General features: G+C 37.9%; 1 protein-coding gene and 1 long non-coding RNA gene across 3 annotated transcripts in view; one reads left to right on the top strand and one right to left on the bottom strand.

The window, feature by feature from the left end:
* Positions 1-11,046: 11,046 nt before the first annotated feature.
* LOC134225017 (uncharacterized) lies at positions 11,047-12,032 on the bottom strand. The gene is made up of 3 exons (XR_009983135.1): positions 11,865-12,032; positions 11,500-11,812; positions 11,047-11,264 (listed from the first exon to the last, which is right to left on the bottom strand). It is a non-coding gene; the product is annotated as an uncharacterized LOC134225017 (long non-coding RNA).
* A 3,882-nt stretch (positions 12,033-15,914) lies between these two features.
* LOC134219506 (cytochrome P450 4d1-like) overlaps positions 15,915-24,379 on the top strand; it is a 32,955-nt gene continuing 24,490 nt past the window's right edge. Inside the window, exon 1 of one of the 2 annotated variants that reach the window (XM_062698250.1) lies at positions 15,915-16,370. In XM_062698250.1, the coding sequence (XP_062554234.1) occupies positions 16,338-16,370 (33 nt within the window). In that variant the 5' untranslated portion in view covers positions 15,915-16,337. The remainder of the gene's footprint in view (positions 16,371-24,379) is intronic. The other variant, XM_062698249.1, reaches the window with a different exon arrangement.

Genomic DNA, 24,379 nt, shown 5'->3' with positions numbered 1-24,379 from the left:
TTATTTGTGTATAAAAGAAGCAATGCCTGCCGTGTGCGAGTCATTACAATTTGTGACAGCAGCGCGTACTGACGTGCTTTTTGCTCGCGCATTTTTCCTTTCGTTCGTTCGTTCGCTGTGTTTACCTACACAGCGACAGCATGCAGTCACCAGTGCCAGCGGTAGAGCTGCCGCTGGGTCTGCGAATATGCATGAAAGAAGTGGGCGCATTTTTTTGTCATTCTGTGCTTGATGATGCAGTGGTGTCGGTTGCGATGGGTACAAATAATTTTTCGTTGACGTCTTTTTGACTCTATTTTAGTGTGGTTACTGCTCCTTGATTTGTTTCTTATTATTAATTGCATATTATTCGGCAACTCGGCCGTACGAAAACCATTTTTGTTTCTTATTGTTGTGATTTTTTCAGAAGTAAGCACGCATGTTTGCAAAAAAAAGCAACGAAATTGGTGCTGTATTTCTTTGTTTGAAAAACGGGACAGTTCCCCTAAAATAGCACATCTATCTATCTATCTATATATATAAAACTCAATGTTTGTATGTTTGTATGTATGTTTGTATGTATGTTCCAGCATAACTTCTGAACCCATTTACCGATTTTAACCAAATTTGGAACACACATTCTTTATCTTGAGGAAACGACGATAGGGGGGTTAGGCATGCTCTTTGAAAAAGGGGGAGGGTGTGGGGGGAGGGGTATTGCTTAGTTATCGATCAACTGAGTGTAAATTCTGAACCCCTTGGCCGATTTCAACCGAATTTGAAACACAAATTCTTTATCTTACAGAGGGAACGATGGGGGGTTAAGCGTGCTCTTTGTAAAAGGAGGAGGGGATGGGGGGGGTATTGCTTAACTATTGATCAACGCAGTTTAAATTCTGAACCCCTTGGCCGATTTCGACCAAATTTGGAACACAATTTCCTTCTCTTAAGAAGGGGACGGGGTTAAGCATGCTCTTTGGAAAAGGGAAGGGGTGTGGGGGAGGGGTATTTCTTAGTTATCGGTCAGCTCAGTTTAAATTCTGAACCCCTTGGCCGATTTCAACCGAATTTGAAACACAAATCCTTTATCTTACAGAGGGAACGATAGGGAGGTTAAGTATGCTCTTTGAAAAAGGGGAGGGTATGAGGGGAGGGGTATTTCTTAATTATCGATCAACGCAGTGTAAACTCTGAACCCCTTGGCCGATTTCGACCAAATTTGGATCACAAATTCTTTATCTTAAGAAGGGGACGATAGGGGGTTAGGCATGCTCTTTGGAAAAGAGGGAGGGTGTGGGAGGAGGGGTGTTCTTTACAAAATAGGGAGGGTATGGGGGGATTGGTATTATTTAGCAATCGATCAACTCAATGTAAATCCTGAGCCTCATGACCGATTTGAACCAAATTTGAATCAAATATTGTCTGTCCTAAGGAAGCGATTTTAGTGGATTTGGTTAAGTAATTTTAAAAAAAGGGGAGGGTGTGGGACAAGGGGTATTGTTTAGTTATCGATCAATTCAGCATGACTTCTGAACCCATTTATCGATGTCCACCAAATTTGGAACCCATATTATCTGTCTAAGGAAGACTATATCAGACTGGGTATGAGTGCCATAGCTAAATGAGAGAGAGGGTATACCTTTTTATCGCATAGGTCAATTCAAACCAAACACGTAAGCACGTAATCCCTACCCAAAGGAGACTATTATAGAGAGGCTGGAAGGGACTTTTGGAATGAGATGTGGGGGGGTATTGGGATTAATGTGTTTCCTTCTGAATGGTGGATGTGATTGCTTCTTCAAAAGTAGGCATTTGCCCGGAATAAGGCAATTGTGGGTGTGATCCCTTCTTTAAAAATATGCGTTGCCCGAATATGGCATCAATGAATGTTTTTCCTTCTTTAGAAATAGACGTTTTCCCGGAATAAGACCTTTCAAACCCAAGATCCCTTCTTCAAAATCAGTCAATGTTTCCAAAAGCCTTCTTTTAATCAAATGATAAAGTATGAATAAGTAAACACAATTACCCTGTTGATCAATTGGTTTTATCATTTTCCGATTGTAAAAGAAAACTGCAAACCAAACTGGCAATTCCGAGCAAGGCCGGGTACATAAAGCTAGTTTTGCATAAGTCTTAAAATTTTATAAATAGAATTTGAAAACTTCAAATACTATCATCAATAAGAAATCTATAAATGCCCTACATTCGCTTGAGTAAATAAGGGCTTAATAGTTAGAAACAAGGCAATTCTAATTATGTATTTAATTATTAGTTTTATTTCCAAAGTTTTTGAATAAGCAAATTGCTAATAACTCTTCACAGCATGGAAGTTGTTGTTTCCAATATCAATACCTATAATCAAACTCCATAGATTCAAAAGTTAGAAGTTAAATGTAAACGTTACGTTTATACAAGTCCTACGTCTACTCGCGGTTATGTTAAAATCATTGCTCGTTTTTTTTTTTTGGTTAGGTTCGAGAGGCAGAGGTCCGTCTTGGTTAACGAGCTGCCAATGTGATAGATAGGAGAAAGCAACTGATGGAATTTCTAATTGGATGTAAGAAAAGGAGCTTTATAGTTCATTTCCAATACTAGCAGATTACTGCTAGAAAATTCAAGTTGAAGGTATAGGAATAGAAATTGAAACGGTGTGGAAGTCCATTGCCAGTTCTAGCGATTGCTAGAACATGAGAAATATAGAGAAAGATACAAAGTAGGATAATGGTAGGATAATGGAGAGGTGGGCGCACAGGAAGGTGAAGTTTATGATAGACAAATCTCGAACATCGAGTTTTTCCCATTAGTCCGTCAGAGTACTCTTCAAAATTGGCAAATGAATTGGTCACACAATGAACTTGGACGGTAGCTATTTTCCATAGTTCCTAAAGTTTCTGCGCGAGCGTGGTTCAGAGGTGAGGACTTAAGCCGAGGCTTCATTCGCACGATGTCGAGGCTTATGTCCAATCACTATTCACTAAACGCACATCTCTATAGAATTAACCTGGTCGATAGCAATCTATGTAGGTGTGGAGCCGGTTACGATGACATCGATCACGTAGTTTGGTATTGCACGGAAAATGGCGCCTCAAGAGAGCAACTATTGGATACCCTTGTGGCCCGAGGTAAACAACCCTTCCGGGAACTAAGAGGTGTTTTGGGAGATCGCGATGTGGTTTATATGCAGGCCATCTATGCCTTTCTTTGCTCGTCTGACATCAAAGTCTAATACTTCATTTTTTTCTTTCTCAGTTTTTTATTGTCTCTGTCTTATTGTTCCGTGTACCATGAAGCTCTGGCCATCCGGAAGATGCTCCCTGAAGAACCAAAACCCGAGCATGACGCTACGCCAAACCAGACATGACGTCAAATACCCGGATGAGCAGCTGAAATACCTCAAACCTAAATCCCAACCCCGTCCATCACCAAATTACGCAATCTAACCTTGAGTCGCCACGAGTATCTTGGTCTTTGTCCCTTTCCCTTACTAACTGTTGATAATAAGATGATATCGATTGTAAATATCATAAAGAGTCTTGGCTCCGTTAAGTGTTATACACGCCTGAGCCTGTCAAATAAATACAATAGATAAAAAAAAAACAAATAATGGAACGGACCTGGGATTGAACCCTCGATCTCCTGCGTATGAGGCAGAAGCAGTAGTCATATGACTACCAAGCCCGCTACAATAAATAAATAAATAAATAAATAAATAAATAAATAAATAAATAAATAAATAAATAAATAAATAAATAAATAAATAAATAAATAAATAAATAAATAAATAAATAAATAAATAAATAAATAAATGAATAAATAAACAAATAAATAAATAAATAAATAAATAAATAAATAAATAAATAAATAAATAAATAAATAAATAAATAAATAAATAAATAAATAAATAAATAAATAAATAAATAAATAAATAAATAAATAAATAAATAAATAAATAAATAAATAAATAAATAAATAAATGAATAAATAAATAAATAAATAAATAAATAAATAAATAAATAAATAAATAAATAAATAAATAAATAAATAAATAGATAAATAAATAAATAAATAAATCAATCGATCAATCAATAAATTAATTAAATCATACATAAATAACTAAATTACAGAAAAAAAATAAATACATAAATCATTTAATTACGAATGAATAATTGAAATGACAAACAAATATCCGTTATCCGACGTTATTTCCCGTAACGCTGGTAGATCACTTTAACGTAGTGTGTTACGGAGTAAGATCTAACAAACCGAGCCCTAGCTTAATCCATTTTTCGAGCTATAGGTCAATAAGTTGTGGTAATTAGGGGCCTAGGGGTAAGATGCGCGGTTATATAGCAAGACCATGGTGAGGGCGACTGGGTTCGATTCCCGGTGTCAGTCATGGCAATTTTCGGTCTCGACTTCCCTGGGTATGAAAGTATCTTCGTGTTAGCCTCATGATATACGAATGCAAGAATGGTTACCTGGCTTAGAAAGCGATTAATAGCTGTGGAAGTGCTGAATAAAAATTCCAGAAAGAATTAGGGATTCGTCGTATTTAGTCCAATATCAATAGCATTTTCTGGATCATAACTAAATTAACTTTACCCTGCAGATGGTTGAAAGACTCGAATTCCCTCCGTTTGAGGCAAAACTGTATGCAGCGGAAGTAGCTTTTCAACCAATTTAGCTAGAAATAGTTTTGTAGATCGCTTAGAAAAGTTTTTTTTTGCGGAAATCCTTCGCTCTGAAAATTTTTCATCTTGGTTTCCATTTTTGGTCGGTTTTATGGATCGATGTTATGCGCTAAGTTTGGGTGTTCTGTCTGACTGCAGTGATTAAACTTTAGAAAACAGCTCGTTTCAACTATTGGATTCATGGATAACCGATCTGCCACAGATGGCCACCCTGCCGAAGTTTGTCGATGAGGACTCCCTGATGCTTGGGGATACTTGGTTGTTGGATGTGGCAGCAACAGCAGCAAAGGTGGCGCGACCGTGGGTGGCTCCCCACCGTGATATATTTCTTTGTCCCGCTTTTTCGTCCAACTTTTACCTTTCAACCAGGGGTCTGCGAAGCGGCCATGTTTCTGATGCTAGCATCAAAATCATCGATTAATTTAATACGAAGGCGTAATAATAATCGTTGAAACCTGCCATTGAAAATGTATTTTGAATATCATGATATTTTGGCGAAGTAGAGCGCTTGGTGCCGATTGAAATATGAAAATTTATTAAAGACATCAATATTCTTGTTGAAATACACCTCGCATTCATACTTTCGCACAAGTTCTTGAAAAATGATGAAAAATAATTACGTCTATTTGGAAAAAATCACTTCGGAATAGTGGTTTGTTTACAAAATAGAATTGTCAGTGGGAAACCCAATTTAAATAGAACAATGGGAAACTCAAAGATGTTGGCTATTGTCAAACGTAGTGGGTAGGATTGGGGTTGCCAGATACCTGCTTTCAACAAATTCGAATGTATTTTTTTAAGTGTGTAGTTTTAATTAGGTTCTGTAGCGTCTGTATCTAACCTCAAACTGATGACTGATTAGTAGTACTTCGCGTTGGACTCGGGGGCAGCCAACCAATCACGAACTCGATCCTTGTCGGAGTCAGTGGAAAGTACTACTAAACTGTCAAAAAAGTTCATTCGACGAGGATCGAATTCATTCGTGATGTCATGCTGCAGAACCTAATTTGCTTTGTTAATTGTTCTGTACACGCTTACTTCAGTTTACCCAAATATGGGTGAAGGGTACCCATAATCGCTAAAAAGTGCACATACGTATTTATGGGTGAATTGACATTTACCTATTTATAGGTAAACCGATTTCACCCATATTTAGGTACTTGCATAGGGGAGATTTATAGGTTAATTTCACCCATATTTGGGTGATTTTTTGGTGCTTTCATTTGGTGTGACATTAAAATGTTTTGAAATTATTTCAATCTAGAACATAAAGCTTTATATTTATAAATTTATTTCCATAAACACGTTAAATAATACATTAATATAAAATTTACATATGAAACAAGACGAGCTGCTTGTTCTGAAACACTGGGTCATGAGAATTATGTTCGACGTTATCTTCTCGTTGAGATTTCGATGTGGAGGGATCAACGAAAAATTCTGTGTAAATCTGATTCCAGGCTGATTCTGTGAACGGAAAAAATCAAGAGAAAAATAAATATTTATTTATCTTCTTCTTATATATAAAAATGAAATGGTCTGTGTTCGTATCCGCATAACTCGAAAACGGCTGGATGGATTTTAATCATTTCTTCAGCAGACACATTCGTTTTCGTTTCCGACGGGTTTATATGATATTTCCTTATGCGAAAATCACGGGTAAGATGGAGTAAATCGTGAAAAACTAAAATTAAGAATCGTATGAAAATTTCGCATAGGAAGTTCACAACGCGCGTTTTCGCCTACTATGCAGGACAACGTCTGCCGGGTCGACTAGTTTATTTATTTTTTTTTTTTTTTTTAATTTTATTTGCTAATTATCTAATACATGCATTCATCTCTTAGACTAGGTGTTCCGTGTTTTCTTAACACTATCATCCTTATTTGCTATGTTACTTTTTAATTATTATTAATACATTTCAATTGCCTCTGGCAGTTAGAATTTTTCCTCTGGTTGAATTGAACCATGTAGGAATTACAATGTTTTCAACTTAAACTAAACTTAACCTATTTTATACTAAGGGTACAAGGAGTTAATCGTTGCAATAGAAGATTGCAACGATTTTTGTCTAAAATTGGAAATTATTTTGTTGGACATTTGTTGCAATGTCTCAATATTAGAAATTCTATGAAGTTCATTGGTGCTATACCATGGAGGCAACTTCAGAATCATTTTCAAAATTTTATTTTGAATCCTCTGAAGTGCCTTCTTTCTGGTATTGCAGCAACTAGTCCATATTGGCACAGCATACAACAAGGCAGGTCTAAAAATTTGTTTGTAAATCAAAAGTTTGTTCTTAAGACAAAGTTTTGATTTTCTGTTTATAAGTGGATATAGACACTTAATATATTTGTTACATTTGGCTTGAAGGCCTTCAATATGACTTTTAAGTTAATTTTTGATCCATTGAAGTCCTAAATATTTAGCTTCGCTAGACCAATTATTTGGGATCCCATTCATAGTGAAAATATGTCTGCTAGAAGGTTTCAAATAAGAAGCTCTCGGCTTATGTGGGAAAATTATATGCTGAGTTTTGGAAGCATTCGGTGAAATTTTCTATTTTCGCAAGTAAGTGGAGGAAATATCCAAACTTTTTTGCAATCTACTACAAATGACACGAAGGCTCCGCCCTTAGGCTGAAAGGCCCGTGTCATCTGCAAACAAAGATTTTTGACACCCTGGTGGTAAATCAGGTAAGTCAGAAGTAAAAATGTTATACAATATGGGCCCCAGTATGCTGCCTTGGGGGACACCAGCCCTTACAGATAATCTATCAGATTTAGTATTCTGGTAGTTTACCTGCAGTGAGCGATCTGATAAATAATTTTGGATCAGTTTAATGATGTACAGAGGAAAATTAAAATTCATCAATTTTACAATCAAACCTTCATGCCAAACACTGTCAAATGCTTTCTCTATATCAAGAAGTGCAACTCCAGTCGAATATCCTTCAGATTTGTTGAGCCGAATTAAGTTCGTTACTCTTAATAACTGATGAGTGGTTGAAGCCCATGGCGAAAACCAAATTGCTCATCAGCAAAAATAGAATTGTCATTAATATGAACCATCATTCTATTTAAAATAATCTTTTCAAACAGTTTGCTTATTGAAGAAAGCAAACTGATTAAGCGATAACTAGAAGCCTCAGCTGGATTTTTGTCCGGCTTCAAAATAGGAACAACTTTGGCGTTTTTCCATTTATCTGGGAAGTATGCCAATTGAAAACATTTGTTGAATAAATTAACTAAAAAGGATAAAGAGCTCTCAGGAAGTTTTTTGATAAGTATGTAGAAAATACCATCATCACCTGGGGCTTTCATATTTTTAAATTTTCTAGTAATAGATCTCACTTCATCCAAATTAGTTTCCCAACGAAGGGTCGAAAACATTCTCTTGATTGAGAATGTCTTCGAAGCTCCGTGTAACCTGATCCTCAATTGGACTAGTGAGACCTAGACTAAAATTATGGGCACTCTCGAACTGCTGAGCAAGTTTTTGAGCCTTTTCGCCATTTGTTAATAAAAGTTTGGTTACCTCTTTAAGCGCTGGAATGGGCTGCTCAGGTGTTTTAAGAATTTTCGATAATTTGCAAAATGGTCACGAACTGGGATCCAAATTCGAGACATTATTCTCAAAGTTGGTATTTCTCAGAATAGCGAAACGTTTTTTAATTTCATTTTGCAAATCTCGCCAAATAACTTTCAACGCGGGATCGCGAGTTCTTTGGTATTGCCTTCTTCTCACATTTTTAAGACGGATCAGTAGCTGAAGATCGTCGTCAATAATAATGGAGTTGAATTTAACTTCACATTTTCGAATTGCAATGCCTCTGGCTTCGACAATTAAATTTGTCAAAGATACGAGAGCATTATCAATATCACTTTTGGTATCGAGAGGAATATCAACATCAAAATTCCTATCGATATACGTTTCTATAAATCCCAATCAGCTCTATGATAATTAAAAGTAGAGCTGATTGGATTATAAATGGCTTCTTGAGAGATTTCAAATGTCACAGGAAGGTGATCAGAGTCAAAGTCAGCATGAGTTACCAATCGGCCACAAAGCTGACTTGAATCCGTTAAAACTAAATCAATTGTAGAAGGATTTCGACTGGAAGAAAAACAAGTTGGTCCATTGGGATATTGAATAGTATAATATCCCGCAGAACAATCTTCAAATAAAATTTTACCATTGGAATTGCTTTGAGCATTATTCCATGAACGGTGTTTGGCATTGAAGTCACCAATTACGAAGAATTTTGATTTGTTGCGAGTCAGAATTTGAAGATCAGCTTTCAACAAATTCTTTTGCAGCCCATTGCATTGAGAAGGCAAGTAGGCTGCAATGAAGGAAAATTGTCCAAAACTTGTTTCAACAGAAACTCCCAAGGTTTCAAAAACTTTGGTTTCAAACGAAGAAAATAATTTATGTTTGATACGTCTATTAATGACAATGGCGACCCCACCACAGGCGCTGTCAAGACGATCATTTCTGTAGATAAAATAATTTGGATCTCTTTTAATGGAGAGTCCTGGTTTTAAATAAGTTTCTGTTATAATGGCAATATGCACATTATGAACTTTTAGGAAGTTGAATAATTCATCTTCCTTACCCTTTAGAGAGCGGGCATTCCAATTTAGAACTTTCACACAATTATTTGGATCCATTGAAACGGAGTCCGATAACAATTTTTGTGTGTACATTATACCAACCTGAACAGCTTCAGGAATAGTATTTGCTTTGAACATTGCATCAATCATGTGATGCAATTGTTCAGTTAAAAAACAAAATCGGAAGCAGTCATGCTACCTGAATCGGCAACATGACCATTATTTACCGTTGGGACATGGGTATAAACCTCATTTTGAGAAGACAAATTTTGTCTACCAGCAGCGATGTTTGCATACGTAGGTACATTCGAAAAATTGGAATTTACTGAAGTGCTTGCTACCCGTCGACGAGCGGCAAAATTTGTTTGTGAATTGTGGTGGGTATGAATTGCTCGACCGGTAACCGGTTTCGGAATTTGAGCGTTTGAAAATTTCTACCCGTCGAATCTGGGATCCGATTGGAATTTCCGTCATCAATTTTGCACGGAATTCAAAACTTTTGCGTGAAGGGCATTCCCAGAAATTGGATTTATGATTCCCCCACAATTAGCACATTTAAATTTATTGGAATCTTCTCTCACAGGACAGGCGCCCTTGGCGTGAGAGGTTTCACCACAAATCATGCATCTAGCATCCATGTGGCAATATTTAGTTCCGTGACCCCACTTTTGGTACTTACTCTCCCCCAGGCCTGCGGAAATGTTCCCATGTAACACGGACATGAGACATAATACAGGCCTTTTCCAAACTTTTCATATTATTTAGTTCACTTTTGTTAAAATGAACTAAATAAAATTCTTGAGAAATGCCCCTCTGGGAAGTACCGGAGTGGGATTTCTTTTTCATCTTAATTACTTGGACTGGTGAAAATCCAAGTAATTGAGAAATTTCAATTTTAATCTCATCCAGTGATTTATCATCACTGGGGAGACCTTTCAAGACGACTTTGAACAATCGCTCAGTTTTGTCGTCGTATGTGAAGAATTTATGGCGCTTCTCAGTTAAATACTGAAGAAGACGTTTGCGATCGTCAAAGGATCCCGGCAAAACGCGGCAGTCACCCTTCCTAGCAATCTGAAATGAAACCTTGATCCCCTGAAGGTTACTCAAAATCTCATTCCGGAAGCCAGAAAACTCGGCAACAGATACCACAATTGGCGGAATCCTTTGCGTTTTCGCATGAATCGAATCACCTGGGCTAGAGGTATATTCGATTTGCTCAATTTCATCATTTATCAAATCGAACTGATTGCTCAGTTCGATTGGAGAAGAATTATTTCCGATATTAGAGTTAGAAGGAATATCTGAATTCTCCAGCTTCCTTCTATTTTTTCCGCGCTTTGGCAGGACGGTCTTGAAACCTTGTTTCTTTGAAGGAAGTGGAGAATTCAGAGACTCCCTCCCCCTCCCCTTCCTCTTGTTTTTATTAATGCTCATGGCTGAGCGTGGAGACGTGACCTTCTAAGAGGTTTTTTCCCAGAACGGTGTCCCTGCAGGATTACCACCGCTTGCCGGAATTTTACTTCCGCAAACGGGTCCAACGTAAAACGAAGGCACGGGTCCTTGCAAAGATCGTAACGGGATCAGTGGGTACAAATAGCGCTAAGAAGCACCGTTGAAATTAAAATAGCTTCGGGTAGTATTAAAAACTTCCTTCCGCAAAGAGAGAAAGAACCGCACAGCACGAAAGCACGATGCGGTCTGTCGACTAGTTTATTTTATTTATCAGTGAATCGGCCGTGAATCAGTGTTTTACCTGCAAAAATGCCCAGTGTATTTTAATAACCGGTAAACTTCCGCATTCCAAAAGTGGACTGCATTCTTCGGGTGGGCTGCTGGGTGGCTTCTCATTGTTTTTCTTCGGATCTGTTGAGGACCAATAAGAGTATTCTGGCCGGCTCCACTCTGCCAATTAACTGCGGCGGTAGTAATGAAATTTTATATTTCTGATTTTCAGGAATTCGAATAGCGGAGGTAGTGCTGAAAAATAAACAAATAAACATTAATACTCCTTAGTCTTGAATCCGAGATAGAATGAAGCAGGAAATGCGTAGGAATCCATTTGCATAGGAAGAATGACCATTTTGGCAATACCGCTGTAGTAAGTGTGAGCCATCCGAAATCACGACAACCGCTATTTACGTTCTCGGCGTTTATCAATGGGTACGGGAATAGCGGTGTTGCCTCAATGATCCTGCATTCATTAGATACTTACCAAGAGCAATAATTGCACGGATTTTCTTTAAATTTGAAGCATTTCGCTTTTGGGTGCTCATCTCAGCAGCAGCTCCAGGAAATCATTCATCACTAGGACCGAGGATCAAACAGATTTTTCAATTTCTGTACTGGAACCGGTTCTGTCGTATGGTGCATTGGTGCAGGATGATTCGGTGGAGGGTTGGTTTAGCTCGTACTATTGCTGACCGGCTAGCGATGATGAATGATGTGTGTCGATGAATGATGATGTGGAGGCGGATGATGGAAATAGGGAGCCTTGATTTGCAGCTATATGTCGCCTGGTAGTTCCACTGGAATTTTAAATTAACACCTTGCACTAAGCAGTTGCATAATGGAACTTACCAGCAAACTTCACCGGTGGCGATCTGCCGTTGCGGCATCCGAAGTATTATTTAAAGCATAGAAATATTTCTTCCTCCGAAAACCTCCCATCTATAAATCATTCAAATTCATTATATCCAGCTTTCCACGCTAACCATAATGGCGGCTGCCATAATTAAATCTGACAGTATCTGCTTCCGATGCCGAACCAACGCCGAACTGGTTCGACGCTGGTCGTATCTTAGCAACACTTTTCACATTGTTTATTTACTTCTTTTAAGGACATAGTTGGAAGAGTACCACGATGGCAGTCAATATGGAACCGGACCTTCCAGGGGTCAACCCCACACCTCCCGCACTCCTCTCCCACCAACATTCGGATGCATCGAACAGCATTGAATAAAAGTCTAATATTGAAATTACTAACCTGTTCACAGCATATTTATTCACTTCCTATGATAATGGACATGTTTATCCAAAGAGTCCTTTGTATTTCGGCTCGAATATTATCCTAAATCAGCAGTTTCGTGCCAATTTAAAAGCGGTTCGCGATTTGGTGGGTTTATCACTGCACTTCACTTCTTCTCAAAGGGCACGCAAAAAATCAAGTTTTTACTCACTTCTCTGCACATGAGCTGCCCGAAATGTTGATGGAATGCAAATTAAACATCACTTTTCGAAATCAGTCACTTGTTTACAACGAAAACTTGATATAAACTGCTATTTTTGCCCGAAAAAAACGACTAAAAACTGATCGCGGAGTGAATGTAAACACCGCGGTGAACCGGCACCGGCAGCAGCAAACTAATAAGTAGGGTGGCTCAAAAAATAATGTTGCTCTGCCACGCTCAGTCGATTATGATTTATAAATTGGTGTCATCCAATGGTTTGGGCTGGTTTGAATAGAGGCTGCACAAGTCGATTCAGGTTTGTATGAAAGTTGATATGACGAGGTTGAATTTAACATTATTCTGATTCTGGCACTCCGTCATTGGGCGCTAGCGAGGGGGGAGACCATATGACTGGATGAAATATTCAAGAGCTTCAACTCCATAGACAATCCATATTAAATGGTCGTTCCAATAGTTGGTAGTCGATTTTAATCGAGGTAGCGAATCTATCGCATGATAATTAGCCTTCTCAGAAGGCATCAGTGAAACGTGCAATTCAACAAAAAACCCAAAATTTGTCTGTGATATCTATCGCACCAGGGGCAGATACTTTTAGTCTAGTCTAGTCTACACTAGCAACCCTATAACCAGAGACCGGCGGAGTGAAAAACTGTCGAATTGGCAACGTATGAAAATGCATGAAATCGCGAAAATAATGCTGGCAGCACTTGAACTTTTTGCTTGCTTCTTATGGAGGCAAAAAGTAAACAAGTCGAATTGGAACCGCTTTTGACGGTTCGATTGGAAACAAGATGGCGTCTTCGCCGATCTCTTATTCTAGTATTTCTAGTCTACACTATCGCACCAGGGGCAGATGCTTCAAACAAAAAGTGTGACATAAGGGTGAGTGGGGTCTAAAATGCTATATTTGCGTTACGTAATCAATGGATCTTTCCTGCGGTGCGATTTTTGTTCAGTGAAGTCTCTGGAATGTTGCTTTCAGCTATGTGGGATCTCTTTTCGTCAGCGTTTGGAGGGGAGGCGCCGTAGCCAGTGTAATAAAAGGTTTAGTTTCCCATACTAGTTTTCATACAAACTTGAACCGGCTTGCGCTCAACCAGTTTTTGTTCAAATCGGTTTTTTGAGGACACTCGGATTATGGGACGGAATCGAGTGAGCGTGGTAGAGCTGGGTAGTTTTTTGACCCACCCTACTAATATTCTTTGTTATTTTATAAAAACGACACCAATACTACTACAGTATATGACAGTTTTTATTGTACCAATACTTTCAAAGCTTTGTTTTGGTACTCAACCCACCTTCACCTTAAAATAGGCTGTATTGGACAAAATTGGAGGAATTTTAATATCTGAACAAACTTTTTTAAATGCATTTATTAATATTTCTTTTACGTTTTAGATTGAAGAAAAATTTCAAATTCTTCACAGTTACCAGAACAGGCCAATTTAATTTAGTTTCAGAATACAAATTCAACTATTTCCTGGGAGTCCTGATTCAGCTGTTGGGAACTGCATCATGCATCTCCATTGTTCCGAAAATAAATTCGGGAGCCAGAATGAAGAGCATCATCAATTAGCTCCGTGTTAATTAAATAAAAAAAAACTTTAGAATTACAGAATAGTCGAAAAAGGTTCCTTTTTTACCTAATTTGTGTATGGAGTACACCATATACAGGAGCAGGAGCTATCTATATACCATACAGTACTTTTTAGAATAAGCATTTGAAGTAAATACTCTTGACAATAAAATATTCAGGCAATTCTCGAGTCACCGAGACGCAGAATAAGCACAATTATAGTCGTGGAATTTAGGATGGGGCCACCGATAGAGATCAAGAAATATTAAATACTGCAGAATAGCGTAACAAAATTGCACTAAATATTTATATGCGCACGAACGATAGGCCGATACAAATATTTAAAAACAATTATGTCTCCCCCCCCTCGGATTTTTTTGCCCAAAAATTATATTTTAAGGGGGCAACAGCAAAATATTTGAATGATTCTGAGGATTTTCTAAACATTCTTTAACAAATCCGAGGAGTTTTATTGATTTTTCTCCGTTTTAATATTTATTTTTTATTATCCCTCCCCTTGCCCTTTCGGAGACAAGTAGGATATAATTTAAATTAAATATTTGTAACGGCCTTATTTGTATGCGTAAGGAAAATTACGTCGGTGGTGCGGGCGATGAGCTTAGTTACAATTGCAGTACCGAGTTCTATTAGGCTCCAACCAACAATGATATACTCCATATGTAAAGTAAAAAAGGGACCTTTATCGACCATTCTGGAACTACTTAGTTTTTTTTATTTATTTAATTAACACGGAGCTGAATGCTGATGCTCTTCGTTCTGGCTCCCGAATTTATTTTCGGAACAATGGAGATGCATGGTGCAGTTCTCAACAGCCAAACCGCTAAATACCCCGGGAATAGTTGGATCTGTGTTATGAAACTAAATTAAATTGCTCTGCACCGGTAACTGAGTAGGAATTGAATTTTTTCTTCACTAAATCACTCTTCTAAAACTTAAAAAATATGCTAGTTTATAAATTTTAAAAAGTTTGTTCAGATATTGAAGCTTCCTCCAATTTGGCCGATTTCGGAATTTTCTCTCAGAAGTAAATAAACAATGTGAAAACAATGTGTGTTGCTGAGATACCAGCGTCGAAACCAGTTCGGTGCTGGTTTGGCGTCGGAAGCAGTTACTGTCAGATTTATTTATGGCATCCGCCATTATGGTTAGCGTGGAAAGCTGGATATAGATGATTTGTTCATCCTTCATAAGAATATTCTACTTATCTACTTAAAGGCAAAAATTATAGCCTTCTGATACAACTTTGTTGTACGAGAAAGGCAAAAACCCTATGGATGTCCGAGAATTCTATCAAAAGTTCGGTTTTAGAGTGATCCTATAGCTTTTACGTATACTTAGTATACGCGAAAGGCAAAACATATAACTATAGTTTATGCACTGAATGATTAAATTCAATATCTTTCATATGCTCCCATCTGTATAATACTACAACGCCCAACGTGGTGACATTACTTCAATGCGAACAACACGATCAGTTTAGCGTTTATTAAATCAAGCAAGCCGATCAATCAATTATTCTGATCATGAGCTCAATTCGCTGTTCATCTCACATTACGTGCTTTATTTTGAATTTAGAGCAACGCGTCAAGTAATCCTTCCCTTTACTATCGTCGTGGCACTAGCCCTATAAATCAAATTTTCTAGTTCAATGTCATTCGTTAGAGGTGTGATTCTAACTTGCTGAAAATCCTGTTCTAAAGCGTATGCAGTAAATCCCATCTGCTTCCTATTATCAATCCTACTTCCTACATTCTAGCTAGACGTTCTTCAACTGTTTCAGCTCGCTTGCTGAGCTGTGTAACCGTGATGCGAAGTGTTGTGACGGGCGGCGGCGCAACTTAGCAGCGGAAACCTCGACGAGCGCGGTATATCGCTTTCCCATTAACAACACAGCGAGCGGGTGTGTGGTACCGAGGTCCACAGTCGTAATCTCAGCCAGGAGTTGTGTTCTCTATTAGTCGCTTCGCAGTTGTTGATACGTTCGGTTCCGAGTTAGCCAAATCGCTCATCATCATTGTTGTGACGGAAACGCGTGCGCTTGTAAATTCAAATTGCGGTGCTTCGAGGAACGAGAACGTGATCGCGTCGCGCCCAGCGACTGTTGACGATAAAGTTCAGACAGTGGAACGAAAACAAAAATGTTTTTGTTGGTAGCAGTGCTTCTGGTGGTTATTGGCCTTACCGTTTTGGGATATCTTAAGTTCGCCAACCAGCTGTACTACGGTGCGAAAATCGGCGGACCGAAGGGTTACCCATTGGTCGGAAATGCATTCACATTCATCAACAAATCCCCGCCCGGTAAGGAGGAATGGGGTCATATGGATTTGTGATGAGTGCGTGATGGAACTATTAAATCAATGCATGTGCGTGATGAAAAGTGTGCATAGACATTTATGCAAATTATCTGAATATAGAAAACAATGATTGCGATCTTCACGTGGATAGGAACGATCGTTGCCATCTCCGATTAGCAACTGTAGATCTGGATGTTTTAATGGCACATACGACGTGGGAAAATTTCAAACAAAACAAGTAGTGTTGCTTCTTACATTGTTTAATTTCTAATTAACTCTGTCAAAACAAGTTTGGTGTATCAATTCGTTTTATTGCATATCAATGCATACTTTAATGACCTTATTTAGGGACGACATTACCTTCAAATCTTTTGGAATCTAATAATTGGGTAATGCTAAGGTTGAGGAAAATAAGTTGATTGAAAGTAATTCCACGAATTGCACCTAAGTTTGCCAAAGAATCAGCTTGCTCATTACCATAAATTTGGCAATGCGCTGGAACCTAGACAAATTCACCAATAAAACCGTTACAATGTAGCAATATTGCTTTGAAAAAATAAGCAATACTATTACTTAAATCCAGCATTATTTTGAATAAAAGAGCCACCTGCAAAGTAAAACTGACTCAGGACAATTCAATGAGAAAATTGTTTACAAGAAGGATTTATTTCTCTTTCAAAATATCAATTACCTATTGGATGATTAACTTTAATTTAATTTAACTTTCACCACAAAATCAAACGCGCACCTTATTTCGATGGCAGTACATCGAAAAACAAACCTAAAAAAATATTTGTATGTTATGCTAATCATGATTTTAATGAACATTTAATGAACAAATCCATTTTGTTATTATTTGCTTACGAAATTAACGAAATTATTTTCTCTCTTTTTTCTTTAAAGCAACAAGTGTCAATGCCGCAGTCAAATTCCCCTTTTACGGGTAGTTCAAAAAGGGTTTATAAGGAAGGCTGCCATATAATAGTGGGTTTTATTGGTTATTCTTATAATTTGAACTTGAAAACCAATTCTAGAGTGGAATAAAACTTGAAATGTTACTTGGGATGCTAAACAGGTACATACTGGAGTCGTGGGTTCAAACCCCACCGAAAGACGTGGTTACTCTCCAATACATTTTCGAATCTTTCACATGTTGTGCAATTGCATAAAGCGAATTTTCAAACATAGACAGATACGTATTTTGACTTAAACAATAAGGCCGTCTTCAGTGTCTCGAGTCAAGTACGATTATCAACCATCACAAAATCAGGGAGCACTGACCCTACAAATGTTATTTTGATGCAATTAAAATTGACAGAATTTTAGCCTTTATCTTTAAAAATTAATTTTGAAAAACGGAAATTGAAATTGCAATATTTAAAAAAAGTTCATATTCCACGACTTCTTAATTCATCACAATCCAGAGATTCATCATCAAAGACACTACTGTAAGTATATTTAGTTTTGGCTGTGAAACATCGGAATTGAGGAATGGGGATCAAGTCTCCTCAGTCTCTCCTATGTATTTATTGTAGTTTGGAAGCCTGATATACGTCCATCATATTAATTAGTATTCCTGATGAACAGGTTCTCAGGTGTCAGGTGATGCAATTTAACAAAGTAGAGAATCATCTTAGGAACATTTTATATCCTACTGGACGTACAGTAAAATTCTTCTTCTTTGACATTACATCCTTAACTAGAACATTGTCGTCTCTCACCTTTTTGCATTTGTAAAGGTAACGATAAACTCGATGATACTTTTATGATTAGTGAAGTTGAAAAAAATGTAACCTTAACATTTCCTTGATCGGGCCGAGGATCTCCCACTTCCAGCATGTCTTAATTTGGACTAGGCTAGGCTAATTAGGTTTTATTTAATAAAGTGTACTCTAAAAATGCTGTATTGTCAAACAGGGGACGATTTTTTGGAACATGTTTTCATCTGGGTGGTGAGAATAGAATCGATTTAGTTGTCAAACTTGTGCCGGAGTCAATCATTGAAAATTGTGGTTATGTTCGTTTCAGATTTTATATTGAGAAGTATTGTTATTATTTGGGAAAAAATAAAAATAAATGAGTTTTACATTCTTTGTAACAAATACTTTCACATTATATTACGAGTGGAAAATTAGTAGGAATGCAAATAAAAAGCATTCGTTATGAAGTTCACGAGATTCAAGAGCTGATTGGAGCAGGAAAGTATATAAAACATCGAAAAGTCATTAGAGTCTCGCGCATTTGTGCACCCTCATGCAGCATGGAAAGAGAAATTCGAAGAGCGGGAAATGCTTGACAAACAAGTAACTGCAAAATAATTTAAGTTGTGGAATTGATTTCAAAATATCGCTTTACTCGCTTGAGAGCATAAAAGCGGCCAGTGTTGTAAAATGTCATTTGTATTCGTTTGTATAATTTGCCCAGAGCTTTTTTCAGAAGTTAGCTATCAATTCATGAGGTATGACGAACTTATAGCGCTTAAATGTGCCTACAACTTTGTCTAACAAGATATTGCTGTAAATATGTAATCTGAGGCGTGGGAGGCAAAATGTCATTCAAATGACATTATGTCAAATGACACGTGACATTTTGGAGAGTTTTCACTCTCCAGCCTCAGATGTTATATTTAGAGCAGTGTACCCTTGGACAAAAATATAGCCCTACTCAAGCGTTATGAGTACATCTAAAATTTTGGAATAAATTTGGCTTCTAAAGAAAGTTATGAACAAATTAGTCAAATGACATGCAGATGACATTTTACAAGCCTGCAAGCGGCTCTATCCGCAGCACCCAGGTTTTCCTTAGATTCTAATTGTGGTGGCTACAGAGAAATCGTTTGAATCCGGTTGGTTTCAAAATTCAAATGATTTTATTTGAAAAAACCGCGATAGTGATTTCTACTCGCAAACAAAGTATTGCCATACTTTTTGTCTTTACTTTGCCTTTACACACGAACAAAGTAGGTGCAGGCAGAGTCAGAAATGTTTTCAATGAATCGCCTGCTTTGAGCGTAATTACAGCGGCACACTAGGAGTTAACTTTCTGAAATCAGTATGGCGAAAGACATCTAAGGTTCGATTTCTCAAAAATAAGCACCTTCATCGAAAAATATTTGGTAGGCGTAGTAGCGGACACCTTCTTACATAACCGGTACCAAATAGTTTTCATGAAAAGTTCCTAATTTTGAGAAAACCCGCGTTAGATGTCTTTCGCCATACAGATTTCTGGCGGTTAACTCATGCTGGCTATTTGCGCATATACGATAGCGCCTGGATGTGGAAGCGGCGAGTAGAAAATCAGCTACTGCCAATAATTCATTTGGAAGATTTGAGCCTCATGCTCATGAGCATGATGACCGTGCATTTCGTAGTTGCTACTCCGTGATCGACCAGAACAATCGCAATGAATTATTGGCAGTGGCTGATTTTCTACCCGCCGCTGTCACATCCAGGCGCTATAGTATATGGGCAAAATAGCCAGCATGAGTTAACCGCCAGAAATTTGTATGGCGAAAGACATCTAACGCGGGTTTTCTCAAATTTAGAAACTTTTCATGAAAACTATTTGGTACCAGTTATGTAGGAAGGTGTCCGCTACTACGCCTACCAAATATTTTTTCGATGAAGGTGCATGATTTTGAGAAATCGGGCCTTAGATGCCTTTCGCCATACTAATTTCAGAAAGTTAACTAATTACCGCTGTAAGCACACTCAAAGCAGGTGATACATTGCACAGGGAACCAATAGATGGAAGCATGGGATTTGCTCTCCACCCTCAATGTGCACAGTCCGAGAGCTCTAGTATTTTGGATAGTCGATAACCGCGCTGGCCACGTCCTCACGGTCATCGGGGATGGTAAGGCACTGATGATGCAGTCACTCGCTCACTGCAATCCGAGAACCCCTCTGCACTCGCCACGTGCTCCTGCGGAATTGTAGTGGAATCTGGGGGTTAAGGTTTTACGGCAGAGGTTCGTCTGGGTTAACGGGTTGCCAATGTGATAGTTATGAAAGGGTGGTGTAGTATTCTAATTGGATGCCGAAACGAACTTTTTCGCTCATTTCGAATTCTAACAGTAACCTGCTAGAACTAATCAAGTTGTAAGTATAGAGGGATAGAAACGGAAACGACATGGAAACGGTATGAACGCCCATTTCCAGTTCTAGCGATTGCTAGAACATGAGAAATATATGAAAAGATACAAGGTAAGAGGAATGGAACGGGCCTGGGATTGAACCCACGACCTCCTGCGTATGAGGCAGAAGCTGTAGCCATATGACCACCAAGCCCGTTTTTTCAATATGAAAGATTTGTGTCATAACTCTTTTCTTCTCGTGAAGCTAGTATTTTACCGCTGGTGACAAATGACAAGTAAGACGTGAGTAAAAAGAAGAAGAAAAGTGAGCAGTGAGAAGTGGGAAATGAAAAAAAGAGTGCAAAGTGAGAAATGAGAAGTGAGAAGCAGTGGTGCAATTTATCAACAATGCCTGCTGAGTGCGATTCTTTTGTTTTGTATTTTTCTCTGCTCCTCTTTGCCTATGATGATGCCTTTCAGTCAGAAAGACAAAGCAAGAATAGCTTAGCCAACAGCTGGCTGAAGCTGATGATCATTCGGCAGAAATATCCTGTCTTTTTCTTCCAAGTGATAGTATTCACCCATGCATTTACATAGGGCCGTCACTTTCACGTTGACGCACCAGCGAGTGAATTGAATGAACTGTCACTGCGGACTGCGTGTGCGATGAGAAAAGAGGTCTTTTGTTTACTTTATCTTTGATTGTTGCTGCTAACCATTTCCAGTTTTCACTGCTAGGAAGTGAGTGTGAACAGGCAATGGTATCAATATCCTACAAATCTCAGTCACTGATACTGAGAATTCGCACCACTGTGCCAAAGGAGAAGCATGAAGTGAAAAGTTAGGAGTGAGAAGTGAAACATGAGAAGCAAGAAGTGAAGAAGTGAGAAAACAGAAAATAATTGCAAAGTGAGAAGTGAGGGATAAGAAGTAAGAAACAAGAAGAATGAAGTGAGAAGTAAGAAATGAGAAGGGAGATGTCAGTTCTTGTTCGTTGTTTTCTACTTTCCTTTTCTTTGTCCTTCTCTCTTTATTTTCTTCCCTGCTTCTTACCTCTTTCATATTTTTTTCTTTCTCCTTGCCTCTTTCTTATCCTTTCTCTCTCACTTCTTTCGTCATCTGTATTCCGTCTTCCTTCTCTTTTCTCTCTTTTTTTATATTTTGTTTTTCCTTCCACCATCTTTTTCTTCTTCTTTATTTTCTCTTCTTTTTCTCAACATACCTTCTATCCTTTTCCTAATTGCTTCTTCCTTCTTACTTCTAGCTTATTCTTTCTTCCTTCTACACTGCTCATTGATCCGAAGCATTCTTGAGTACGGATTTCAAATATGGGCTCCTTACCACGCGACTCATCACGCATAGAAAGCATCCAGAAACGTTTCGTCGGATTCGCATTACGATGACGGCTGCCATGAACCGATCCCGATAACCTGCCGCCGAACGTATTTACAACGACTTTTTATTTTCGACATAATCCGTGACAGCATTGACTGTAGTAGCGTGCTCCGGGAAATCAACTTCCACGCATCTAGCCACCGATTACGCAATACCCAATTGCTTTGGACCCCGGTACACCGCACTGCTCACGGTTACAACAAACCTCTTGACAGATGTTGTAGATTGTTTAACAATGTATGTGATATGTTTGATTTTAATGTTAGTAAACTTGTCTTCAAAAATAGGATTAAGATACTTAAGTCTGTGTGGTTTTAAACCAAAGATAAAATTTAAAAAAAATCTCCTTCTTCCATCTTTTTCTTCATTTGTCATTCTTTTTTCTTTATTCTTCTTTCTTCTTTATTTCGTTTTCCCTTTTCTTTTATCCTTCATTTTTCTTTATTTTTCCCTCCCACTTCACACTTCCCCTTTCCCTACTTCTGATATCTCATTTTTCTCTTCTTATTTCCATCTATCCCTTTTCATTTTCCAAGCATGCCTGTTATAGATGAGTAATTAAAACCTCTGTACGACGGAATGCGGTTATATATGAGTTGCTGCCAGTGGTGGAAATCTGTGAACATTGCTCACAAAACGAGAAGTAGGCAATGCAAAATACTCGCGAACACTTGTTTTGCCCTTTTCTTGCCTACCTACTACTCGCAGAGAAAACAAAAACACGAACCCCGAAAAATGTTCGTGAAGCTTCGCGAGTCATTCGGGTTAATTTGCAAAATGTCATAAAACAACTTCGGAACATGTTGATCACGGTTGTTCGAGGTGTTCGAGCAAGAATACCTTTGTTTATAGTTATTGTGTTTATCAGAAGTGAAATTTATCCATTGTATTCGAAATAACCACAAATACTCGCGACCGTGATTTTTACTCCCGAACAAAATACTGCCCTGCTTTTTTACTTTGCTCTGTCCGTACTCGCGAACAAAGCAAGCACCAGAAAAATGCAGGCAGTAGGTTCGCGCGAGTGTGGCATTTTTTGTAGGCCCAATTGCACTCTTTTCTTACTCGTGAAGCGAGTATTTCCACCACTGGTTGCTGCAACCAAATCTGTTTGAATTGTGCTACTCGGGCGTACTTTTCACTACTCACTGCTTATTTCTCACTTCTCATCGAATTAAATAAAGCAAGTATAATACAATCAACAATCAATATGAAACTGCTGATTATTTCGTGGTTCCAGTTACGCATGCTATGAACGGTCTTCGGTACCCAGCGATGAAAGCGCCGCTTCAGTACGTAATCTATTGATGCCCCTTTAGAACATAGTTTAGCACTGCCGTCATAGCAACATACAAACAAAAACAAACTATGAAAATATAAGCTAGTGGAAGATTGACTACGCGAAAAATGTGTATAAATTATTTGATATTATGAACGTATTTCATTTTTGTTGTTGTTTTAGATAACCCACTTGGAATCTTGAAGTCGCTTAGAGCGGATTGAATATATCTACACCTGAAGTATACATGAAGGGAGCTGTTGTCTTTGTAGGAAAGCTTTACCTCAGGGTTATGCTATCTGGCACTTTGGTCCACTCGAATGACTAAGTTCTGAAAAGTCTGAGTGTCTGGAAAGAGACTGTCCTCGAACTAGACTTTTGTTTAAAAAAAACTCCATACAGAACCTGTCTGCGAACTGTACGCCAACAGAATAAAAGAAGTTTCCTAGATTGAATCAGGATTTGTAAAAACAGATGGACTAGAGGGTAGAGGAGTGCAGGAAGAACAAGATATGGTTCGGTGGCAGCGGCTTGATTTTTATGCCGTTATATCTTTGACTTTTCTAAATGATTTTTCTGTAAATCTGCAACACATTAACGGGTGAATCTTTTGATTCTTAGCAGAGAAATCTGATAGTATGAATTGCGGTATAAAGCTATATTTGATTATTCATCTGGACTATTTAGGAACTTCTTACAAATGAAATCGTTTCGAAATTTTCGGGCGGAACTATTTCGATTTCCATAAGAAAATCATTTGAAATTTCTAATGAAGCTTTTTAGTTCCAAGAAAAAATCTTTGAGGTTATCGCAAGAAATTTCCACGGAAATTTAATTGGAAATTCTTGAGAATGTCCATAGAAAATTCTAATTACCTCAAGGAATTGCTCAAAGTGTGCAAGGAAAGTTATCAAAGTTTTTTCAATGGGAAATTATTCTAAAATTCCGTGAGAATGATTTTTTTCTTAGGAAATTAGAAGGAAATTCTTAAGATTTCATCTTATGATTCTTTCGAATTTCCGCGAAAAACCCTTTGTTTTGCGAAAAGTTCTTCGAAATTTCAACAAGATATTACATGGAGATTTCAAGATAGGCATCGGAATTTTCACGGAAAGTTCTTTGGAACGGGTAGTTTTAGAGCTATGAATTTTATTTTATTCCCTGTAAAAGATTAGTTTCTGCCCGAATGTTCGTATACCAGCACGCTGTGTCTATGTTGAAATATTATTTTACAAAAATCAGTATCTCTGAAACGCCCTCCACG

This window comes from Armigeres subalbatus, chromosome 3 (genome assembly GCF_024139115.2).
Source record: "Armigeres subalbatus isolate Guangzhou_Male chromosome 3, GZ_Asu_2, whole genome shotgun sequence".
Classification (NCBI taxonomy): Eukaryota; Metazoa; Arthropoda; class Insecta; order Diptera; family Culicidae; genus Armigeres; species Armigeres subalbatus.
This window is presented reverse-complemented; position numbering and strand designations above follow the sequence as displayed.